Source organism: Bombyx mori, chromosome 15 (assembly GCF_030269925.1).
Source record: "Bombyx mori chromosome 15, ASM3026992v2".
Taxonomy (NCBI): domain Eukaryota; kingdom Metazoa; phylum Arthropoda; class Insecta; order Lepidoptera; family Bombycidae; genus Bombyx; species Bombyx mori.
Genome location: NC_085121.1, coordinates 4,711,045 through 4,728,720, shown reverse-complemented (window position 1 = coordinate 4,728,720; position 17,676 = coordinate 4,711,045). Strand labels below are relative to the sequence as shown.

The following is a 17,676-nucleotide window of genomic DNA, read 5'->3' as shown; positions in this document are numbered from 1 at the left end:
ATGAATTTGTTCACAAAATTTTATATTTTACTAAATAAATAAATAATTTCAGTTTTGAAACCACCAAGGACCTGCGAAACCGACAAAACAGTCTAAGTAAGAGCATGTTCAAAGCTACCGGAAGTCTCTTACAAGGAGACGCGCTGCTTATAAAATCGTCGATAGCCAACGCCACGAGTAAAACTCCTGAAGACATCACCCCAAGCATCGTGATTGAACCATTTAAACCCAGCGAAGGCGCTAGTGACGTAAGGGAACCTAAACTAAGAGTTAAAACCAAAGATAAACTATTAGAGAAAGATCTGAAGAATGCCTGCAATTATGATGACATGAGAAACGAAAGTCATCGCGCGGCAGATAGAGATGACATACTTGACCGGGACGATGATAAAACTCCAACCAACGAGATATCTTTCAGTTCAATAAACGATATGACTGATAATTCGGTGTTCAAAGACTCTATAGAAAGCGAGAAACAAGTGATACTGCTCGCTGACGATCTCAAGAATGACTTGATTATGGCTGACGAAGAAAAAGACGACGATACTTCAGAAAGAAATAAGTTTGTGAATGCGTGGGTGTCTAGGCTAGCTGGTGAAGAGAAAGGTAATTATTTCAGTTTTCGGTCCGTTTCGGTAGTAGTATAATATTTAACATTTCATTTCTTAAATCGTGTCGTTTCAGATTTGCACTGGCTGTTAGAGTCGGTCACTCCCGAACAACAGAGTTTAACGATAGCTATTATAGACTTCGTAATGACTGAAGAAACCTGTGATATAGATATATTAAGACGAGCCCTGTATTGTCAGGTGAGCCAATCGCTTTGGATATTAATTTACTATTATATTAAAAGTAATGAAAGTAATAGCAGATTTTTTTATAAATAAACAGGTACAGCGTGCCGAAATAAGAAGAACTGGCTACAGTATTATAAACAGCATACTACATTCCTCACAAACGATGTCGGAAAGTGTCAAATACGGAGCTCTTGTTGGATTGCTGGGTGCTTCGATGGCCGAATCAGTATCTGGTGTTCCGCTAAAACCTACCATACCGTTAACACCTCCGTTGGACTCTATAGAATCTGTGATACCGTATTCCAAGTATATGGTGCTTCTAGAACGATCGAAGCTGATGGATTTCGTTTTGATTGAATTGAAAGCGAGGGTTATGGAAGGGGAGCAGCATCAGACGCTACCGACGAAAATGAGTGCTAATTACGGTGCACATGCATTATTGAATCGACCTTCTAGAGCAAGGTATACAAATTAATTTATAAAAAGAAATAGATATCCAAATGTCCATTCTTTAATATACATTTTTTGTAGGTTTCTGATAACTTTACTATCGCTTCTCACCGAAGGCTGTCAAGGGCCGGAATTAGAACAGCTGATAAATGGCGGCGCACTAAGTTCCTGTCTGACGTTACTGAAACAAATCGGCGGTGATACATCTCAATATTCATCCCTTATTACTAACGGACTGAAAAGTAAACGTGAGTTATAAGAATATTATTGGATTATCCCTTAATGTAAATAAAATTTTATGTTTATATAATAAATTGATCAACAGCGGAATGTCTCATTATTTATGAGGATGAAAGATTGGGAGCCAGGGCTCGTGGCGCGTCATTATCAGGACCGGAATTGGCTTCTTTGATGAAAATTGGAACGAGGGTAGTAAGAGGAAAAGACTGGAAATGGGGTGACCAGGTAATTTTTTTTTTAATTAAAAGTGCAAAAAAATAAATTATAAGTACTAAAGCTGACACTTTGTGTTGAAAGGATGGCGTACCCGGCGGCGAAGGTCGAGTAATTGGTGAGCTGGGTGAAGATGGATGGGTTCGTGTAGCGTGGGATGCGGGCGGCACAAACTCTTACCGAATGGGGAAGGAAGGCAAATATGATTTAAAACTCGCACGTTCACCATCTCCACCGCCCTCTATTGACGAGACTGTGCATGGAACAGGTAGGTGTTCGGACAAATATTGCTTCAAAATAAGCTACTTTCGTTAGGCGTGTTTTTTCTTCTCGTTATCACACGCACAAGGAATTATAAAGGAATTAGCTCTGATTTTGATTACATTATAACAATTTAAAGTCATTATTCTACGCAGTGATTAAACATGAAAATATAGGTACAGAAAATGAAAATTTGTATACCTTTTCATAGTGGAAAACAACATAGAGTGGTGGCCCGTGAGCGAGGTCCGTTCGGCGTGTACGGGTGCTATCCGCGCGCTGTGTGCGGGCGCGGGCCGCCAGCTGTGCGCGCTGGGCAGCGTGGCCCGCAGGAACGTGACCGCTCTACAACGGCGGCTGCTCACGTTAGCGCATGCGCACGCCACTCCGCCGCCTACTGCCTTCGCCGCTAACTACCACACCGCTCTGGCTTTACTTAGAGGTGTGTATCGTATATGGCGATTTCATTGATTCACTCGTGTAAATAATTAATTGATTATTTATTTCGACCTTGAATCTTATTGCCACTAAATACTCCGTCCATACATAGCCCGTTCTCTAATAAACGTACCATTTCACTAACGTTAATTTCATTTTACAACCCATTGTATAAGGTTGACCATAAGAATTGTTCACACATACCTGTACTAATAACAATGTGGAAATTGAAAATTACTCAATTAACAAGGTGATATGGCATCTTATGATTACTAAATCAACAATTCATTAATATTCTTATATTATTCGAAAATATCAAATAAATTCACTAGGTTTTAAACAATGCTTAACCTAAAATAAGTTTCATCTTAAAATTTTAACTCTAAAATGCTAGAACCGTGATTATCCACACTAGCGACATCTGTGTATTGTTTTTATGTCACTATCAGTAAAATCATAGAATATCATGTAATAACAAGTGACATCGGTTGGTATGTCATTGAAATGTTTGGTATGTTTTTAGCAAGTGCTCAAAGTCCAGAGATGAGGATATCTCTATGTACAGACTCATGGTTTGAACTATGCTACAGTATCATATCAACTTCGGATAAACCTATCACTTTAGATCACATCTATTTACAAGTGAGTATTGTCCTTTAACATTGCCAAATTAGATTTTACTGGATAGGTTGTATTATGAGCCTACATGGATAACTTTTTACCTTATTTTAATGAACTTAAAAAAAACTGAAAAAAGTTATCTTTTTTCTACGTGAACCGATTTTGATGAATCTCTTTTTTTTTAAAGCTGGTGCTTCTTGTGTGGACCCATTTAAAGTTTATCTACTTATGACAAGACGATTTTTTATTTAACCTTAATAATTCCTATTTAACTGACTTCGATTACATCGATGATAATTTAATTTAATTTTGTAGAAGTTGTTTTTCTTTTTTGTTAAAACTTTGTATTTGCTGTAAAACAACTTAATTTGTTCCGGTTTGAATTATGAAACAAACGTGTATATAATGCAACTGAGACTTTAACCTCGACAGTGTGACAACTTAGGATATAAATTCCTGCGAATTAGAAGAACCGACCCAGTCTAAAGTAGGACAAGGAAAAGAAGAAGAGATTTCGACCTGATGTTTCAAGACATATGGCGGCATTGACTTTTGATGTCTATGTGCTTTAGTAACCAATTACTTAGAGACCATAGACATTTTAAAGACAAGGCCATCTCCGTACTTAACACACGAGACCGATTTATCAGTTGTATAAAATAACAATTGCTTTAGAATAAACACATGAATACTTCCTTACACTATTACTCAACACAATTATTTCTTATCCACCTTATCTTACAATAGGTTTATGTATAATCTAAAGATGACTACTAGGGAAACTATGATTGTGACCGTCTTTGAATCTATTTTGATGCTCAATTTTTTTTATCAGATACAATCCCTCTGGCTTCTGCGCCGAGTATTAGTTGAGCACAGTGGGTCTCCCGAATGGCGTCGAACTGTAGCAGCGCAGTTACTTGCGCTCATCGGCCGGCTGTGGCTAGAGACACATTCTTGGGATCCTGCTCTAAGATTAAACCAACAAGCGTTCGCAGCCCATAATGATGAAGAGGAAATAGGTAAGTGTGATTATTTACTTTTATATGTTACAGCTTCAAAGTAGAATTAGGTATACAAAAGAGACAAATATTTTTTGTATAAATGAGGTTTTTTTTTAAATATCTAAACAAGTCGGAAGTCTGACTTCTGTCGATTTTTATTGTATTTTTCGATTTATGATGGATTAATTTATTTTAATTTATTTATTAGTCTACTGATGATTTGTTACACCTCAAAGAACTAAATTCACAGCATACAGCTTCCTTAGCTAAGTCCTCAGTTTTCTATGCTAAACTTGTAATACACAAAAATATTTTTGGAAAAACTAGGTATGCGATTGAAAAGGAAATTGAATACAAAACGTTGGCCAGTTTACATTCATAAAATATGTTTTGTATTCCAGACAATAGATGGCGCGCCCCGGCTACGGCTAGCTACACAGGGGGTACGTGCGCCGCCCTCGTGCAGCTCGTGCGGCAGCTACACACGGCAACACAGTGGCACGCCCCAATCACAGCTTTATTACTAGAGAAACTACAGTTGGCAGCTCAAATGGTACGTATTATCCTCAGACACAGCACACTGAGTTTTCGCCGGATCTTCTCAGTGGGTCGCGTTTCCGATCCAGTGGCAGATTCTGCGAAGCACTGCTCTTGGTAGGGTTCGTGTTAGCAACGTCGTTAGGTTTGAGCCCCGTGAGCTCACCTACTAATTAGGTTACGCTGATATAGCCTCTCAAGACTCTCAGCAAGATAGGAAGAAAAAAGGTACGTATAAAGGGTATACTTGGATTAAACATTAGCATTGTACGCACCATGCTCTACTTTGTCTCCACCTTCTCAAGTCGCCGTGGCCTAAAGGATAAGACGTCCGGTGCATTCGTGTTGAGCGATGCACCGGTGTTCGAATCCCAGGCGGGTACCAATTTTTCGGATGAACTACGTACTTGTCAAATGTTCACCATTGACTTCCATGGTGAAGGAATAACATCGTGTAATAAAAAATCAAAATCCGCAAAATTATAATTTGCGTAATTACTGGTGGACCTCTTGTGTGTCCGCACGGGTAAGTACCACCGCCCTGCCTGTTTTTGCCGTGAAGCAGTAATGCGTTTCTGTTTGAAGGGTGGGGCAGCCGTTGTAACTATACTGAGAACTCATATCTCAAGGTGGATGGTAGCATTTACTTTATTTACATTTATTTCTATACTTTTCTGATAGTCACAGCGAAGTGTAGTCGGGTTTCGCTAGTACATATAAATGTAATTCGTTCTAATTGATATCAAATGACGCACCTGTACTGGTTGATTTTACGATATGATGTATATCGTAAAATCAGAACCTTTATTCAGAACATAAATTTTACTGTATATTTTTAGTATTTTAACAAATTTTAATTCAACATATTTTCATTTCATTAAAATAGGTAACAAGCGACTGGCATTGGTGGCCACATGCAAGTCAAGAAATTACTCAAACTGTTAAGCCCACTCCGCCTAGTCTCGAGACTTGTCTCATTGGTAAGCGCTATTGGGTATTTAGTACTATAAATCTCACAAGAATTTATTCGGTTTCTACTGAATGTCAAATATTTCTATAGCTGGTGCTTTGGGAGTGATTGGGGGAGTGGAATGGAGAATTCGGATTGGTCAGCGTGTGTCCGCCGGTACACCTCCTCGTAACGGAATAGTGATACAACTGTCGTCGCGAGCAAAAATCTCCTTGATGCACGACGATAACACTATTGTGAAGGTATGTTAACTACCAAGAATCTCTGAAAGATGTAATTAAAACTATTTTTATTTACTCCTTTATTTAGAAATTAAAGAATAATTGTTGGATTTTAGTAGCGCATATCGGCATTGCGAAACGACGTTAGCTTCAAAAAAGCGATCTATATCGAAAAGAGGCCTGTTAATAGAGACATCAAAAACTAGCCTTTTTTAGAATAATTCGAAGGATTTGTTTTTCAGACTGAATTAAACAGCATTCAGAATTCGGAATGTGAGCGTTTGGCTCAGCCGCTCGGAGGAGGCGAGAGCGCTCTGCGGGTTTGCGCGGCTTTACTGGGAGCCGGACCTCAGGCCTCGCCGCTGCATCCGCATCACTTACCCGGTGAGTCATATCACTACATAGTATAAAACAAAGTTGCTTTCTCTGTCCCTATATTTGTCTCTATGTATGCTTAAATCTTTAAAAGTACGCAACGGATTTTGATGCGGTTTTTTTTAATAGATAGAGTGATTGAAGAGGAAGGTTTATATGTATAATAACATCCATTAAATAGTGGAGAAACCAATAATAAATTACAGTTTCCGAAGCGAAGCGAGGGCGGGTCGCTAGTAGTTGTATAAAAATAAAAGCGACCAACACAAGAACATCGTGATGACAAGTTTTTTTAAATGTTTATTTGCAGCTGAAATTGACGTTTATGGTCTAAGAAAACAACAAATAGAATTATTGACGCTGTGTGCGGTACGAGGTTTACTCACAACACGAACGCGACTCCGGAAAGTTCTGATGCAACCACCGGATAATTCAGGTTAATTGAAGCATTTGTCGTCATTATGTAACACGGGTATTATACGTCCTATATATTTACAAAAATTAACTAAAACTCAAATACGGTAATGTTAATTTAACTAAAAATTGTAGAAATAAACAGAATCATTTTTTTTATTTTTAAAGGTACATCAGAGAGAGCATCTACTTGCTTGGGTACAGAAGGTACATTACTCCGGCGACTGTTGGCGCTAGCGACACGGCCCAGTCCGTTATCCGCGTCGTACACTCCGAAGGAACTAGCCGCGGCCGCCCTCACCATAGTGCAGCAGCTAGCTGCTCATGTCAATGGTAAGTTTGTATTGTGATGTTCGAGATTTTATCTAAGACATGAATACATACATATACGAATGTTAAATATTTACTGGGGGTAGGACCTCTTGTGAGTCCGCACGGGTAGGTAGCACCACCCTGCCTGCAGAAATACCGTGAAGCAATAATGCGTTTCGGTTTGAAGGGTGGGGTAGCTGTTGTAACTATACTGAGACCTTAGAACTTATATCTCAAGGTAGGTGGCGGAATTTATGTTGTAATTGTCTATGGGCCCCGGTAACCACTTAACACCAGGTCGGCCGTGAGCTCGTCCACCCACCTAAACAATAAAAATAAAATAAAAATATATATTTAAAATCAACAGGTGACGAAAAGGATCACGAAAGCTCACCGGACATGCCAATTATTGATAAAAGTAACGTAATGCATGTATCGGTGGGACCATCTACCAGTACTGCCTCTCTGTGTAAGTAAACTGCAGTAGTATTAAAGATAGATACGAAACTCTTTAGTGGAAAAAAAATGCTTAGTGTTTCTTTTTTATTTCAGCAAGAAAAGATCTTAATACATGGGCTAACTCATCTCAGGTGCAACAGGTTATTGAGATGGGATTTTCAAGACACGCTGTCTATGGAGCTATACAAGCTTTAGGTATTATAAATACGAAGTTAATATCATATCATTTCAGAAATAATTTACTATTGCGTCGACTTCACACACTTGCCTGTCGTGTTTTCAATCAAAATGGCCTGTAGTACGAAAGTGAAGTCTTATCTATTGTACTTTTTACCGCTTTTATATTCTTTGGATGATTTAGCCACTATTTACACTTTATACACTCTTTTTGTAAGAGATCATATTCTGGGATTTGATCGCACAGCGTTTAGTGTACTGAACCAAATAACAATTACTTACAGTGGTTATTACAACGTAGACCAATTCGTTAAAAAAAAAAACGATTTAATTGCATCTCCAGAATATCTACGAATAGTTTGCAAATAGTTTTACTTATATACTTACTTATATAGAATACTATTCCAATGTAACCTATCATTTGAATAGATATTTAAAGCTCCTTCAGTCGGGCTTCTAACGAATCCTTAATAAATACATGCAGACTTTCACCTCCTTAGGTATTTGGTGAACATGTTAAGCGGCCCCATACTCGCCACAGTTTGTCAAACTATTTTAATAAAAAAAATATTATAACTTTTAGGTGGAACGAGTCTCCCGTCAGTCGAAGCTCTCGTAGCATATCTATTAGAACTATCGCAACAAGGTATGGACGATTCCGTTTTTGAAGTGAAACCACAGCCAGCTAAACAAGATAAGAAACAAACGCCGTATAGATGGCGCAGTTGTTTCGCATCCGAAGACGAATACTCGCAGTACTTATCGGATGTGATAACACCGGGCATGACTGTACGCTGCTGTAAGGCGTTTGAAAGTGTAAGTCATAGAGTAAATAACCACTCTAAGTAAGTAAATACTCCTAATACGGTTTGAATAAAAAAATGTAATTTTTTTCAATATATTAATCTCTCTAAGTAAATAAGTAAACAATTCTAAAGTGGTCTTAATTAACATTTTGTTTCTAATATATTATACTTAAAAGTAACAAATGCCTATTAGTGTGAGAGTAGCAGTTGAGTTTTCAAAATAAAATTCTCTATTATTCTGTTATGAAATTTTAAAGTATTGTAGAGATGGTCACTATAAAAGCAGGGTACAAAAAAATAACGCATTACTGCCACTCAATAACAATACTAAGAACTGATTTCATTAAACAAAAACAATTATTATTCATCGGTAATAACTAAGCTACCCATCATTGTAAAGCTTATCCTATTACCTATTCTAAGTGAGGTTGTCTCACATAATAATTTTATTAGACATAGCTTATGATATTATTCACTGTCGTTTCGTATCTTAGGTGGCACTTGGTGATGTTGGGCAAGTGCAGAAAATTGAACGGGATATCAAACAGAACGTTTTTCTTCACGTGAGTTCTAATTCAATGTGTTAATATTTGATTAAATTTGCCACTGTGTGCCAATGATTAATTATCATCATCATCTCAGCCTGTCCACTGTCCACTGCTGAACATAGGCCTCTCCAAGTGATCTCCAATGCGGCCGGTCCGTTGCCACTTGTATCCAACGTGTGACCCAGTGATTCTTACTAGGTTGTCGGTCCATCTCGTAGGCCGTTCCACACTGCGCTTGCCAGTACGTGGTCGCCACTCGAAGATCCTTCTGCCCCATCGGCCGTCCGATCTTCGCGCTATGTGGCCTGCCCAATGATTGACCCAACCAAAAGCAACCAAAACATGAAACTATTTTTTTTAATTGTTAACCAGTTAAATCACATAATTTGTATTATTACTTGTTTCAAACTTAATTTCGCAATGCAGTTTACTATTAAAAGGAAATCGCCGACGGGCTTAAATTTGTATGTTGGTCACGAGTATACCGTATAATGAATGTCTTGTTGCGCAGGTCGAGTGGCGTGGTCTGGGGCGCGTGGCCGGCGTGCGAGCCGTGCACGCCGAAGTAGTATCGGGGGCGCCGCCATTCGCGGTCGGCGACAGAGTAAGGGTGCGAGCTGCAGTCACCCAGCCCCGGTACAAATGGGGTTGCATCGATCACACGAGCGTTGGTACTGTTACAGGTAAAAAAAAATCCATACCCGATCCGGTGGGCCGAATGGTAAACAGTCGACGTAGCGCTAAACAAGTCATTACGGAGCCTCCCGATCCATTAACGGTGCTTTTAGGTACCCCAAGCATCGGTCACCGTCCTCGCCGAACCCGTCGCTTGTGACGAAGGGCTCGACGAGTAAATTAACCCATAGACACAGCCCACTGAGTTTCTCGCCGGATCTTCTCAGTAGATCGCGTTTCCGATTCGGTGGTAGATTCTACGAAGCACTGCTCTTGCTAGGGTCAGTGTTAGCAACACTGCCAGCTTAAGGCCCGTCAGCCTTCGACGTTACTAGAATATATAGAACAAAAAGGTTAAATACTAAATTGATTTTCCCACATTAATCCATTAACGCAACTATTCTGATTTCGTACTTGTTACTGGTGTGCGGACACACAACAGATACCTACCAAGGTATTACTACCCTGCCTATTTCTGCCGTGAAACAGTAATGCGTTTCGGTTTGAACGGTGGCGCAACCATTGTAACTATACTGAGACCTTAGAACTCATATCTCAAGATGGGTGGCGGCATTTACGTTGTAAATGTCTATGGGCTCCAGTAACCACTCAACACCAGGTGGGCTGCGAGCTCGTCCACCCACCTAAGCCATAAAAAAAATTAGATTACACATAATTGCCAATTGACGAATGTATTGTCAGAGCGTAAACACGGTTTTATTCAGTGTATAAAAATACCGATTTCCACATTAAATGTTTCAATTTAGCGGTATCAACGAACGGCCGCGATTTGACTGTCGACTTCCCTCAACAACCTGGATGGACCGGACAAGTGAGCGAAATGGAACTAGTCACCGATCAGTGTAAGTCCATTATCAAGTTTGTGCCGGTCACGATGAAGACACGGCTTTCTTAGAAATATTTAAAATTAATTAAAGATTATACAAAATATTTTTGTGTTGCAGCGGAATGGAGCGAAAGTTCTGGAGGAATGACGGTCGGCTGGCGGGGAACCATTCGTGCCGTGAGAGTATCGTCATGCAGGCTCGGTGCTGGAGCAAGGAGACTGCTTGACTCACAACCCCACACTTACTGGCAAAGTTCTAGTGGGACCGGACAGGTAAATAGATTTTTCAACTTGTATTTTAATTTACTTCTTAACTAACTTATGGTCCGAATTTAAAATATCCCCCATATTTTAAATTCGGACCATAAGTTTTTATCTGTACAAATAAATAAGATTGGAGTGCTTGTAACCACTTTTTATTAAATACGTAAGTATGTATATATACCACAGTACATAATACACTAAAATATATATTTTTTTAATTTTTGTCTGTCTTTCTGTCTGTTTGTCTGTCTGTCTGTCGGGTAACATCGCGAGACTCGGCTATTACTTATAAATCTCTCATATTCACAATAAGTTGTCAATAAAAGAATTTGATTTATTGAGATTTTTGATTTGTTGCACTTAACACGTTCATATTGATTGCAATTCATAAAATATTAGATGATTTGAATATACAATTCATTCGACGCAGCACTGGATTCGTATAGAGATGCGCTGCGGCGTGCGCGTCCGTCGACTCGGCCTAGGGGTGGGCGGCGGCGTACACGGTCCCGCGGCGCTGGCCGTGCGGGCGGGGAACAGCTTCGACGACAGCGCACTGGCGCCCGTGGCAGCCCTGGTGTGCGCGCCCTCGCCGCCCAGGGACAGACCGTCAGCGCATCTGGCGCAGATACAGCTTGTAGCTGACTGCAAACAGGTGATTGATTGAATAGAACAAAAATCTGGCTAGTATGTGTGAAATGTGTTTTTTTTTTATTATTGCTTAGATGGGTGGACGAGCTCACAGCCCACCTGGAGTTAATTGGTTACTGGAGCCCATAGATATCTACAACGTAAATGCGCCACCCACCTTGAGATATGAATTCTAAGGTCTCGAGTATAGTTACAACGGCTGCCCTACCCTTTAAACTGAAACACATTACTGCTTCACGGCAGAAATAGGCAGGGTGGTGGTACCTTCCCGCGCGGACTCACAAGAGGTCCTACCACCAGTCATGCCGGAACCAGACTGCGTTATGCGCTATTCGTTATGTGACTACGTCGTATTCGCCAAAAGATTTGTTGTGCGCGCAAACAACAAACATGCCATCTACACTTTGAACTGGTACGCTGAATTATGCCAAATAAGGCAATAATATGTGTGTTGTTTGCGTGGAGCTATGGACGTGTTGAGAGTTGCCGCAATTTATTATTTCCTAAATGCTTCTTATCAGTCCTTGTTGTACAAGTACAAATATACTAAAAGACCGAAAAGACGAAAAACGCTGATGGATAATTAAAACTCATAAGACACATCGATACACGACCGCCGCAAGCGAGCGAATGACTCACCGAAGTGTGGACAGTCTTTTTTTTTTTTTTTTTTTATTGCCTTTGTAGGCAGACGGGCATACGGCCCACCTGATGGTGAGTGGTTACCGTCGCCCATGGACTTCAGCAATGCCAGGGGCAGAGCCAAGCCGCTGCCTACCGCTTAATACTCTCCATAAGCCTCGTTTGAAGAAGGACATGTCATAGCGCTCGGGAAACACCGTGGAGGGGAGCTCATTCCATAGCCGGATGGTACGTGGCAAAAAAGATCTCTGGAAACGCACTGTGGATGACCGCAGTGGCTCCAGGTAGTATGGATGAACTCTACTCCGGTGGCGGGCGGTGCGATGGTAAAAACGAGATGCTGGTATCATCTCGAACAATTCCTCAGAGCACTCCCCATGGAACATACGGTACAAAATACAGAGGGAACCGAAGTCCCTCCGCAGACCCAGAGGCTCCAAACGATCCGAGAGAATGGGATTATCGACAATCCGAACGGCCCTCCTCTGTATGGAGTCAAATGGAAGAAGCTGGTATTTGGGAGCCCCGGCCCAGAGATGGGAGCAGTACTCCACGCGAGGCCGGACTTGTGCTTTATAAAGCAAAAGTCTTTGTCCAGGCGTGAAGTACCGCTTCGCTCTGTTGAGGACTCACAGCATTTTGGACGCCAACTTGGCTTTGCCTTCCAAATGACTCCGAAACTGGACATCGCTCGAAATGTCGACCCCAAGTATCCCGATACTCTCGGAAGGTTGCAGGGATACTCCTTGGAATTGCGGCGCCATGACAAAGGGGTCCTTCTTCGCAGTGAACGCGCAAACCTGTGTCTTCAACGGGTTGAATTGAACTAAGTTCGATTCACCCCATTTGGAGACTCGCCCCAGAGAGTTCTCCACTTCAGACACAAGTTTTGATCGTCTCTCTTGCACCACGCTCCGAGAGAGACTCTGATGGCCGATATATCGCGCATCCCCCGTGCTATCATCTGCATAGCAATGCATGCCATCAATAGACAGCATGTCATTGATATACAGGATGAAAAGCGTGGGGGAGAGCACCGAACCTTGTGGAACGCCAGCGTTAATGGTCATGGTATCAGAACAGTCACCGTCTACAACGACCGTGATGCTCCGCCCATCCAAAAAGCTAGCGATCCACTTGCAGAGACCCTCGGGGATTCCGTAAGATGGTAACTTCGATAGAAGTGCCCTATGCCAGACCCTGTCGAAGGCCTTCGCGATATCAAGGCTCACAGCAAGAGCCTCGCCCTTGCTCTCCAAGGCTTCAGCCCACCTGTGAGTAAGGTATACAAGAAGATCGCCAGCTGAGCGACCGTGACGGAAACCGTACTGTCGGTCACTGATCAGCTGGCGATCTTCAAGATACTTCAGGAGTTGTGTATTTATAATTCGCTCCATCACCTTGGAAAGCAAGGAAGTTATCGCGATAGGCCTGTAGCTCGATGGGTCCGACCGGTCACCCTTCTTGGGGATAGGGTGGACGTGGGCGGTCTTCCATGAAGACGGAACCCTGTTAGTGCAATAAGAGAGGCGATACAAACGCGTTAGCGCAGGTGTCAGCTCAGGGGCGCACGTTTTCAAAACCACTGCGGGGATGCCGTCTGGCCCACTCGACTTATGGACGTCCAGGAGTCTGAGCTCCCGCCTGACTGCACACTGTGTGAAGCAGATTTCCGGCAGGGAGCTATCACACCGGGGGATGTTCGGTGGTGTGGCACCCCCGTCGTCCACAGTCGAGTTCGAGGCGAAGAGTTTGACCAGAAGGTCAGCCTTCTCTTTCGCGCTGTGGGCCAGATTGTCATCGGACTTGCGCAGTGGTGGGAGACTAGACCTGCAGAAGTTTCCTTCTGCAGCTTTGGCGAGCGACCAAAAAGCACGGCTCCCAGTCTATGCGCATATTGCCGCATATTGCCTGTGAAGTGTGTCAAAAACGGACAATTCGACGGATACGCGTATTTGCTATTCGTGCTTAAGTGTTATGCGTACGAATAAAACGAATATTGACGAATATTCTCTGCACACTTCGCCGTCTGCGCGTGAATAACCCGCATAACGAATAGCGAATAACGCAGTGTGGTTCCGGCATCAAACATTTCAATAAAATCATAGAATATATTAAAGAAAAAACGTTTCGTTATTTGTAATGAAATATTGATCACAGATAATTTCTTTTTTTTGTAGTACTATCCATGCATTGAGATCGGTATTAAGCAGAATAGAAATATTAACGCAGATTGTCGTGTGCACGGACTGTACATAACCGGCTTCAGACCAAACCCACTATACACTGAAATATTGCAGGTAAAACGAAAACTTTTTTACTAAACACCAAAAAATGCTACATCAAACTCAGAAAAACTCCGTAAACTCTATTGATTGGAACAATAAGACATTTCATTTATTTAAAAGATTCATAAAAATTAACAAAAATTTTCGAAATCGAAATATTATATGAATTTGTGACCAAATAGTATCTAACAGTAAATATTCATTCCAGAACATGAATTTTGTAGCTGAAGATTGGATGGAAAAGGATTGTCCATCAAGTGCAATTTCCGTAGATAATAATCCTCCAATTTTGCCAAACGATTGTCCTAAGGTATTTTTTTTTATTTTAACATTTATTTTAACTTAAATGCGATTGAATCTTATTAAATTACCTCTAAAATAAATAAAAAATTTCAGGTATACGTCTGGGGATTGAATGATAAAGATCAACTGGGAGGCGTGAAAGGTTCCAAAGTAAAAGTGCCTGTTTTCTCACCTGTGCTAAGCGCCTTGCGTCCCGTGCATATCGCGGGTGGATCTAAAACGCTCTTCATTGTATCTCACGATGGAAAGGTCAGTTCCTCTATTAAATTAATTACATGCACTTCTTCTTGTTCATCTTCAATTCATTATTATTTATTTATTTAAAAAAGTACTGCCACATCACAAACATTTAACACTAAAAATAACTTAAACTATTTAATTTATGGCCTAATGCATGTGACAATAATGGCGTACATAACATTGGCATTGCGACATTTCGAGAAGGCGGCACGACATGAGAACCCTCTTGTCGTGGCCGCCGGAAACTATATACCCGATCCTGTAGACCGAATGGTAAACAGTCCACGTCGCCCAAAGCACGTCATTACGGATCCTCCCGATCCATTAACGGTGCTTTTAGGCACCACAAGCACCGCTTGCCGTCCTCGTTAAACCCGTCGCGACGAAGGGCTCGACGAGCGAATTAACCCACAGACACAGCCCACTGAGTTTCTCGCCGGATCTTCTCAGTGAGTCGCGTTTCCGATCCGGTGGTAGACTCTGCGAAGCACTGCTCTTGCTAGAGTGTTAACAACACTCCGGTTTGAGCCCCGTGAGCTCACCTACATACGTTACGGTGAAGCTGAAATAGCCTCTCAAGGCTAGAATTTAGCATAGGCAGAAAAAAAAAAATTACAATTCATCGGCTCGAAGATGGAATACAATAATAAAAATAAAAAGAATGCCTAATGAAAACATACTTTGAAATTCAAATTTGGTAAAACAGTAATAATTGTTGAAATATTAATATGAATGTCTAACAAATGTCATGTCATATCAAAAAGAAAAGAATTATACTCTTGTGATTATATTTTAATTAATTTCATTTGTAGCTCTACGCGTGCGGTGAAGGCACGAACGGGCGCTTAGGCCTAGGGCACAGCAACAACGTGTCGACGCCGCGAGCTAACCCGTACTTATCACATGTGCTCGTGCGGAAAGTAGCCGTACATTCTGGAGGGAAACACGCCTTAGCTCTGACTGCAGACGGAAAGGTAACTACGAAATATAATGTTTACTAGTGACTCTGGTCACCCAATAGTCGAAATTCGACCATAATCAATTTAAATTATAAAGGATATTATTATGGTTCTATTGTCAAATACTATACCTCTATAATCAGATTTCACAAAGGCTACAGCAAAGACAGACAATATCAATCTTTTTTTTTTTTTTAGGTGGGTGGACAGCTCACAGCACCCCTGGTGTTAAGTGGTTACTGGAGCTCACAGACAACTACAACGTAAATGCGCCACCCACCTTGAGATATAAGTTCTAAGGTCTCAGTATAGTTATAATGGCTGGCCTACTCTTCAAACCGAAACGCATTACTGCTTCACGGCAGAAATAGGCAGGGCGGTGGTACCTACCCGTGCGGACTCACAAGAGGTCCTACCAACAGTAAATCTGTTCTCAATTTGATCACAGGCTTTAACAATAAACAAAACAGTACGTGTGTGTGTCAAATACAGTGTGTTGTATTGTGTGTAATGTTTTTCTTATTGATTTAATGTATTTTTTATGTATTATTAAAAAAAAAAATTAGCATTCTGCACTCCTACTCTATATTCTCTATAAGTGTGGGAAATTTCATACTCCTTCGTCCGCGCAATTTTCGTAAAAAGGGGTACAAAGTTTTTGCTTCACGCATATTAATATATCTACGCTTGAAAGGCAAACGTGAACAAGCGACAATGCGTGAACTTTACAGTAGACTAATTTAAAGTTGAAATACCTGAAAAAAAATCTATTTTAACGAATCTAGCTGTAGGATTGAAATGATTTTAATAGACCTAGAATATATTTTTTTGCGCATTGAATATGGTTATTGCCTATCATTTATGTACAAAGCAGTTATTGTCGCTTAGTCACGTTTGTCCTTCAAGCGTCGATACAGATTCGTTGAATTAAATTCTAATACTATTTACGTAATTTGTTGCAACTTTCTAGGTTTACTCGTGGGGTGAAGGCGAAGACGGTAAACTAGGTCACGGAAACCGTTTGACTTTAGAAGTGCCGCGTCTCATAGACGCGTTGTCCGGAGAGCGCGTGGTCAGCGTGGCGTGTGGATCTGCTCACAGCGCCTGCGTCACGGCCCGAGGACATCTCTACACCTGGGGCCTCGGAGAGTATGGGAGGCTGGGACATCGTGATAATATTACCCAGTTGGTACCTAAGATGGTGAGGGATTATTAATTTCTACATTGAAATTTGATTAAAAATTTCAATAGCTATTCAGTAAACGGTTTGTGTGTTTTAGGTGGAAGCCTTAGCTAATTTTAGGGTGATACAAGTAGCTTGTGGATCGCGGGATGCGCAAACGTTGGCATTGACGGCTTGCGGGAAAGTCTTCTCGTGGGGCGATGGTGATTTTGGAAAATTAGGTAAATATTTATTATAAACAAAAACACATCAAATACGAATGACGATCATAATAGAGTAGGCTAGTTGAATGTGCTTGGAAATTTATTATATTTTCTAATACATTAGGTCGAGGTGGGTCTGACGGGTGTGCAGTACCAATGAACATAGAAAGATTGAATTCCCTTGGAGTTGTTCAAGTCGAATGCGGTGCTCAATTCAGTTTGGCTCTGACAAGAGACGGCGAGGTGAGTCTTTAGTAAAATTAATAATTAAAGACTTCTTCGAGCGAAGTCAAACAGTGCAATATTACACTCATGATAAAATTGTATGTTATTTAATTTAATCTTATTTAAAATTTCACTGCGAATAGCTGGAATCAATTTACTCTCATTTTTGTGGAATGAAATAGTATATGGTTATCATCGATACGTTTCTGTGAAGTATTTTAAAATGTTATGGTATCTTTTATGTATACAATTTTTTATTGTGCCTTTGTTAAGTTTATATCGACACTTGAAAGGCAAACGTGACTAAGCGACAATAACTGCTTTGTACATAAATGATAGGCAATAACCATATT

General features: G+C 40.9%; 1 protein-coding gene across 2 annotated transcripts in view; it reads left to right on the top strand.

Annotated features, from left to right (window-relative positions):
- LOC101735945 (probable E3 ubiquitin-protein ligase HERC2) overlaps positions 1-17,676 on the top strand; it is a 73,837-nt gene that overhangs the window by 24,739 nt on the left and 31,422 nt on the right. Inside the window, exons 30-59 of one of the 2 annotated variants that reach the window (XM_038015651.2) lie at positions 53-606; positions 685-809; positions 892-1,259; positions 1,329-1,495; positions 1,573-1,712; positions 1,785-1,968; positions 2,173-2,403; positions 2,923-3,041; positions 3,856-4,042; positions 4,426-4,577; positions 5,448-5,541; positions 5,622-5,773; positions 5,995-6,136; positions 6,438-6,563; positions 6,710-6,874; positions 7,221-7,322; positions 7,406-7,507; positions 8,073-8,305; positions 8,790-8,858; positions 9,355-9,526; positions 10,286-10,381; positions 10,484-10,638; positions 11,060-11,284; positions 14,103-14,222; positions 14,419-14,520; positions 14,607-14,762; positions 15,566-15,727; positions 16,683-16,913; positions 16,993-17,116; positions 17,223-17,341. In XM_038015651.2, the coding sequence (XP_037871579.1) occupies positions 53-606; positions 685-809; positions 892-1,259; positions 1,329-1,495; positions 1,573-1,712; positions 1,785-1,968; positions 2,173-2,403; positions 2,923-3,041; positions 3,856-4,042; positions 4,426-4,577; positions 5,448-5,541; positions 5,622-5,773; positions 5,995-6,136; positions 6,438-6,563; positions 6,710-6,874; positions 7,221-7,322; positions 7,406-7,507; positions 8,073-8,305; positions 8,790-8,858; positions 9,355-9,526; positions 10,286-10,381; positions 10,484-10,638; positions 11,060-11,284; positions 14,103-14,222; positions 14,419-14,520; positions 14,607-14,762; positions 15,566-15,727; positions 16,683-16,913; positions 16,993-17,116; positions 17,223-17,341 (5,074 nt within the window). The remainder of the gene's footprint in view (positions 1-52; positions 607-684; positions 810-891; positions 1,260-1,328; positions 1,496-1,572; positions 1,713-1,784; positions 1,969-2,172; positions 2,404-2,922; positions 3,042-3,855; positions 4,043-4,425; positions 4,578-5,447; positions 5,542-5,621; positions 5,774-5,994; positions 6,137-6,437; positions 6,564-6,709; positions 6,875-7,220; positions 7,323-7,405; positions 7,508-8,072; positions 8,306-8,789; positions 8,859-9,354; positions 9,527-10,285; positions 10,382-10,483; positions 10,639-11,059; positions 11,285-14,102; positions 14,223-14,418; positions 14,521-14,606; positions 14,763-15,565; positions 15,728-16,682; positions 16,914-16,992; positions 17,117-17,222; positions 17,342-17,676) is intronic. The other variant, XM_062672441.1, reaches the window with a different exon arrangement.